This window comes from Triticum urartu, chromosome 4 (assembly GCF_003073215.2).
Source record: "Triticum urartu cultivar G1812 chromosome 4, Tu2.1, whole genome shotgun sequence".
NCBI classification, from domain to species: domain Eukaryota; kingdom Viridiplantae; phylum Streptophyta; class Magnoliopsida; order Poales; family Poaceae; genus Triticum; species Triticum urartu.
This window is the reverse complement of record NC_053025.1, coordinates 427767337-427773952: the sequence shown is the minus strand read 5'-3', so window position 1 is coordinate 427773952 and position 6616 is coordinate 427767337. Positions and strand designations below refer to the sequence as shown.

The 6616-nt window shown below is 39.8% G+C and overlaps 1 protein-coding gene across 1 annotated transcript; it reads left to right on the top strand.

Moving 5' to 3' along the window:
- The first annotated feature begins 6 nt into the window (after positions 1 to 6).
- On the top strand, positions 7 to 1772 carry LOC125551878 (tetratricopeptide repeat protein 27 homolog). The gene has a single exon (XM_048715262.1). It carries the CDS (start codon positions 110 to 112, stop codon positions 1394 to 1396), a length of 1287 nt encoding a protein of 428 aa, XP_048571219.1. The 5' UTR covers positions 7 to 109; the 3' UTR covers positions 1397 to 1772.
- The last annotated feature ends 4844 nt before the right edge of the window (positions 1773 to 6616 follow it).

Sequence of the window (6616 nt, the reverse complement as noted above, 5' to 3'; positions counted from 1 at the left end):
GTCAATTGATTCTCAAGACAAGTCATACTTTGTGGTCAGGAGCTTGTGTGATGTTCTGCGTATTAGGTGGGAGTCCACCCGCAGTCGGACAAAACAGCGGGCACTGTTAATGATGGAGAATTTGGTTGAAGATATTGCCAAAGAATTTCCTGTAGTTTCACAAAGAGCCAAACTGGTTTTTGGAGTTCATATGCCATCTATCCCTGCATTAAGGAAAGAGTATGGTGAACTTTTGATAAGTTGTGGTTTACTTGGTGAAGCTCTTAGTGTCTTCAAAGAACTCGAATTGTGGGATAATCTAATCTATTGCTATCGATTATCGGGTAAAGTCGCTGATGCTGTTAGTCTAATAAATACCCGGCTCTCTGTTACACCAAATGACCCAAGGCTATGGTGTTCACTTGGCGATGCTACTAATAATGATGACCATTATAAGAAAGCCCTGGAAGTCTCAAATAACAAATCTGCTCGAGCTCTGCGCTCTCTGGCTCGCAGTGCATACAACAAGAATGATTTCCATACATCCAAAATTCTTTGGGGATCTGCATTGGCATTGAATTCTTTGTATCCAGATGGCTGGTTTGCCTATGGTACAGCTGCATGGAAGGATAAAGATCTTGAGAAGGCAGTGGATGCTTTTAGTCGTGCTGTGCAGATAGATCCTGAAAACGGAGAAGCGTGGAACAACATAGCCTGCCTGCACATGATTAGAGGAAAGAGCCAGGCGGCAGTCCAGGCATTCAAGGAAGCTGTAAAGTTCAAGAGGAACAGCTGGGAAGTTTGGGAAAATTACAGTAAGGTTGCTTTGGACACATGCAACATGCGACTGACACTTGAAGCTGTCAAAATGGTATTAAATCTGTCCAAGAACAAGCGCTTCAATGTTGATTTATTGGATAAGGTGATGGCCTCTGTCGAAGAACAAGGTACACAACTTACTCAAGAAGCTAAATCCATAAGCAACGCTTCAGATGATGCAAACAAAGAGACCAGGCTACCAAATCAATTAGTAGATATAATTGGTGATATCCTTCAGCAGATTGTACGGAGTGGGGCTAGCAATGCAGAGTTTTGGGGATTATATGCAAGATGGCATAAAAGCAAGGGCAACCTCATGGCATGCTCGGAAGCTTTGTTGAAGCAAGTTCGATCCCTCCAGGGTTCTGGATTATGGCATGATCAGAAGAAGTTCACTCAGTATGCTCAAGCTTCTCTGCAACTTTGCAAGGTCTATATCGAGATTTCCTCCACGACTGGAAGCAGACGAGAATTATTGTCAGCTGAGATGCATCTTAAAAGCTCCTTGAAACAGGCAACGGACTTCTCAGGTACGGAGGAGTATAAATCACTTAATGACTGCCTTGACCAATTAAGGGGCCTGATTGGCGATGCATAGAGTTACTGATATCTTGGTTGTGAATCAAGGTCATCTTGTCATATGGTTTATCACAGACCCTTTACAGAAAAAGTTTTTTTTTACCGAAAAAGCAGACCCTTTATAAATGACAAGCATCGTCAAGTCGCATCACCCGATGGTCTATGCTCAAGTTCGGCACGAAGACACCAGACCCTTTATTTACTCTTGTTCTGTTATTCATGTTGGTCGTTTGCTCAATGTTTCAGCGCACAATCCAGCTTGTAGCTGTGAACACTCTGTTAATCAGGTTTATCATGTGTAATCCCAGACTGTATTTGGGAGAAATATTTGTACTGTTGCTTCTGTTTGAATGAAAGTGTTGTCGTGCTCTCAAAAAAAGAGTACTCATCCAGTTTGTTCTTTCTCCCAATTCTCCTCATTTTAGGATGGCACATGAACACGATGATGTTCTGCAGTACCAATTTATTTCTGAGATACATATGCTATTCTAAGAAGGATTTTTACTGTCATCATTTGACTTCCACTACAAATATCAATATAACTGGTTATTTTTGACTCTTGCATGGACAATCTACTCATACTTATGCATGGATAATATGATAAATTGTGGTCAGCTGCTTCTGCATGGTCAAGCCCGCTGATAAGGCACTATATACTTTTTTCCTTAGATTAAGTGCTACTGAAATAAGTTTGTGGGTTGCAATACTTTTGGATATAATTGTAAATGTGTTGCTGGCTGCAGTATAGTTTGTCAATGTCATGTTCCATTCCATCTCACCATTTTCCTTGACCGGCACAATTGCAACATCGCAAATTGGTTATTCAGTCATATGTAATGACTCCAAACACATGCCTTTTTAGACTATTCAGCTATCATTTATGTGTTTTTGCCTGTTTGGTTATTTGATTGTTAACTGACAAACATTCTCTTTTTGTCCTAAAAACATAAATACTATTGCTATGGTGAGTTTAGTGCCCATCTGAAGTAGTAATACTGTGTTTGCAAATCATGGGTTATTACTTATTAGTTACTGCAGAATACTGGGGACTACTTGGTTCAGTTTACCTTTTATGCTCACTGTAAAATATTGGGGATTTGTTCTTGGGATACATGTGAAACTGAACCTTATATTTTAATCCCACGTGCTCTGTATTTCCCTTTCAAAAGTACACTGTAGATTATTGCTACATATGGCATCTAACTTTAACAACATAACTTAATACTGGTAAATAGGAATTATGCTACGTCTATGTTGTGCTTTGCTCTCTTTTTTTCAGAATATTCAGATCACATTTTCTATGCGTTGTTTGAAACGCTGCAATGTAGATATATACTCCCAGGGCACTGCCACTGGCGTTGACACCACAGGGTCCTGAGCGCCTCGGCATTCATGCCAAGGTGGCCACCCGGCAGTGGTCCGATGGAGCCGACAGATCAATCCGGGAAGGTGGGAAGGCCAGCAGGATGGAGGGGAAGGCTGACGTCGTGGGCGTCGACATTCGTGAGGTGACCAGGACGGATGAGGAGAGCGCGAAAACTACACCTCATGACGGTACTCCTGATCCTGGTGCTTCTCTCCCTCTGCTGCCTTGATCGCCTCGGTGCCGTAGCTTCTGCAGACTGCTGGTATGTACCCGGAAGGATGCAGCAGTGACTACGCTGGACTGGACACTGAAGAGAGCACCACCATGTTTCAACACATCATGGTTGCAGATGATGAAACACTTTGATACCCAACCTGTATGACCATATGGTGCCTGAACAAAGATTGGCATTTTTGTAGGGAGTTCCCTATGTCTTAGTAGACCTAGCATTTTAATTAAAGATCTCACGTTGTGATTGATCAAATTTCCGAGCATGTTATTTCAACTTCATTATAGACCTCCTTAGGTTGTGTGTGCATCAGTACAGGCTTTATAATTTTGTGGAACAATCAGTTCCACAGAGAAAGAAAGGATCGCCTGAATTAGGGACAAGTTCATCTTCTTCCTTCTTTTTTGAGGGGAGGGAAAAAGTTCATCATATCTTTGATAAAAAAAAATTGTGCCCCCTTATATTAAACTAAGAGGCTGACTAGTTTTTTTGGTCTTCTCCAATGTATTAAAAAAAGATCTTCTCATAATATGACAGATTCAACATTGGGAATTTTTTTGGCATGAATGTAGGCAATTTAAATCTTGGAAGGCCACTCGCCAAGAGTAGCTATTGAGAATTTTCAAATGCAGGCTTATGAGGAAAAAGTATAGGGATTAATCATAAGGGCATGTACAATGGTTCTATCTTAAGAGGGCCATGTAGGATAATTGATGAGGTGGAGAAGAGAGAAATCATAAGAGAAGGCTTGTCTTATCTTATTTAAGAGAAGACAAGAGATGATCTTTTAACACAATTTGTCTCACCATGTTCTTAGGAACAACTAATTATTGAAGATAAGGCTAAGAGATGGCCCATTGTAGATATGTTTTTTTGCCATCTCTAATTTACATACAAAACTTAAGATAAGACTATCTTATCAACTATTGTACATGCCCTAAGAAATAATATGAATTGAGGAGTAAGTATACATATGCAGTGTGATGTATCTCACCAATTTGCTCGTCTTTTTTCTATTATAAGGATTACTAGAGAATCTGATCCGCATGCCCAAAGCGATTGGGTCTCCACATGATAAATGGTTTCGCTGTGTTTATCTTTTCAGTTTAGCTTGGTTTCTTTCTTTCTCCATGCATTAGTCCTTCTGCAGTGTATTGGTATAACAGTTTTGTGAAGACAATATACTACTGTCAAATGTGAAGTATTAATAGATACTCCAATAGAGCTTCTCTTCAACTGCTGATGATTGAAAGGATGTTATAAGGTTGACCAATAAATATTATTACTTTTTCCAGTTAGCAGCAAAGTGTGCCATTGAGTAGCTCCTTTCATCGCAACACAAGTTGTGCCTGTACTGGGAGTGTACAAAAATCATTTATGGTTGCGGTTGGATTGTCTTCATTTAGGTTGTTGCCTGTAAATTTGGATCAAATACTTGGACTCTGATGTTGCATGATTATTTTTAATACTGGTTATTACTTTACATATTTTCCTCCCTAAGTGTCCAGTGCACTCATTGGCATTAACATATATTTTTGCAATTAAGATGAGCTGGATGTTACGTGCTAAACAATTCTGATGTTTTGAATTGTATATCTTCTCTGAGTTCAAATCTCATGGATTATTTTTGTGGGAAAAAAAAGCCATGAGATTGTGAGTGATTGAATTGGAGATGCATCTTCCCAGCCTGTACTATAAATAGAAATGCTAAAAAAACTGTTTGCATGCGTCTGTACATTGCAAATCATCGCCTTTCCTTCCATGTTCCATAGTATTTCTTGCCAAGAGGGGTGCTGAAGTTCACGTTGCCTTGATTTGGCTCAAAGTTTTTTTTTGAAACGGAGGCAAAAGATTTGCCTCATCGATTAATTAAGTAGAAGAGAATTGTCCAGTTAATTTACGGAAAACCGGGCAAAAACCGATACAAACAAATCACGTGCGGACTACTCACAGAGAATGCAACCCCATAAGCACATGATCGACCCAACAATCATACCCAACACATAACGACCACCACTCCCCACACTGCTACATCGCAAAGAACCCCTCAACGAAGACCATAGGCACCACCAAATCCACGGAGACAAGCCAAGCCATAAGGACAACCCAAGAGACTGGTGACCAACCATCAAGAAGCTGCGGACGCCTTTTCCGTGGCGCTACTCTTCTTGCTCTTGCTCTGGAGAGCCTCCTCCACAATTTTCTTGCCAAATCCAGGGCTAGCCCTCTCCAAACGTGCGAGCAAGCTGTGAATCTCCAACTCAAAGAGAATCTCGTTGACCTTGTCACGCACAGAAACCTGCCCAACTGTCACCTGCGACTGGGTGACCGAAGCATCAGAACCTCCATGATCCACAATGGCAAGCGGCTGGCTGGACTCCAAGTTGACTCAAGCAAAGATGGCCAGATCAAGCCAGCCCTGGCAGATTCACAATTGGGATTTGAATTTCATGTTCATTCTGAGGTCTTTTCTATTCATTCTTTGTTGCTCTCAGAATATGAAAAAAATCCTGAAAGAAATTCAACATATCTTTTGTTGGCTTGCTATTTTTTTAACTGGCCAAAATAGTTGACTTGGTTTGACTACTCATTCAATTTGTTGAGATATAGCTGCTTATTTTGTTACAAGACTATAGATAATACCTAACGAAGCATATCAGATGAGAAGGGTGTCATTGTTGATATAGGTACTAGAGAAGGTTATATGATCTAGATCCATCTGTAAGCAGTTTTGCACAATATAGGCATGATATTATTTCCAGACTATGATCAAAAGTGGGCTGGCATGCCCTGTTATTGATTCCAAAGAATGCTCTCTGAATGATCTTCAAAATCATAAAAAAAAAATCATCCTCAATTCCTTTCCAGTATGGTATCCTGTTACCCTGCCATATACTCCGGCAGTGATGGTAATAATTAGCAATAGATATTAACAAGCATTTTGCGTTAGATATTTGTCCTTTGTACAACTTAAACTTTCATGTTTCATATTACTCTCCAAATTTCAAAAATTTCAGTTTGTATTTCACATAATAATTGGGCCAATTTATCTCTATCATAGGATCTGTTCATCTACAAGTTTACGTTGTACATGTTAGAGCACATAAAACTTGACTTGTGTCTTCATAAATTGGAATCTACATGTCGCACCAGATGTATCTGTAATTAGTTTTTATTTCTATTCATGACTTCCGATTTTGTATTCTAAATACTTTGGTGACTATGTTACCATGTGTTACAATTGTTGTTGCTTACATCAAATTTCCTCTTGCAAGTTTTTGCTTCAATTGAGTACAACGAATTCTCATATGTTATCTCTAAAATATTGCTTTTACTGATAGTTGTTTGGATTTCATATAGTCAAGTAAACCAAATTCCCATGGGTTTCCTTGAAATCTAGCTTTTATCAATAGTTTCTATATTTCACTCCCTTTTCTCTCTTGTGCTTTGTATTGCCAAACTTACTCAATATTTGTTGTGTTCAACAAAAAATCACGCGATGCTGTACTCGACAATTCCCAGACGAGCCAGTGAGGCGCGGCGTGCCGCCCCATACTACCTGCTAGTGTACCTATCACCTGTCGTAGTTCTGGTCAGGAAGGACTCATTGAATTCTTAGTGTATACTTTCTGCATGCAATTCTT

Bases quoted from the DNA above. Each gene is read 5' to 3' on its own strand.
- LOC125551878 (XM_048715262.1), top strand. From the start codon at position 110: ATGATGGAGAATTTGGTTGAAGATATTGCCAAAGAATTTCCTGTAGTT.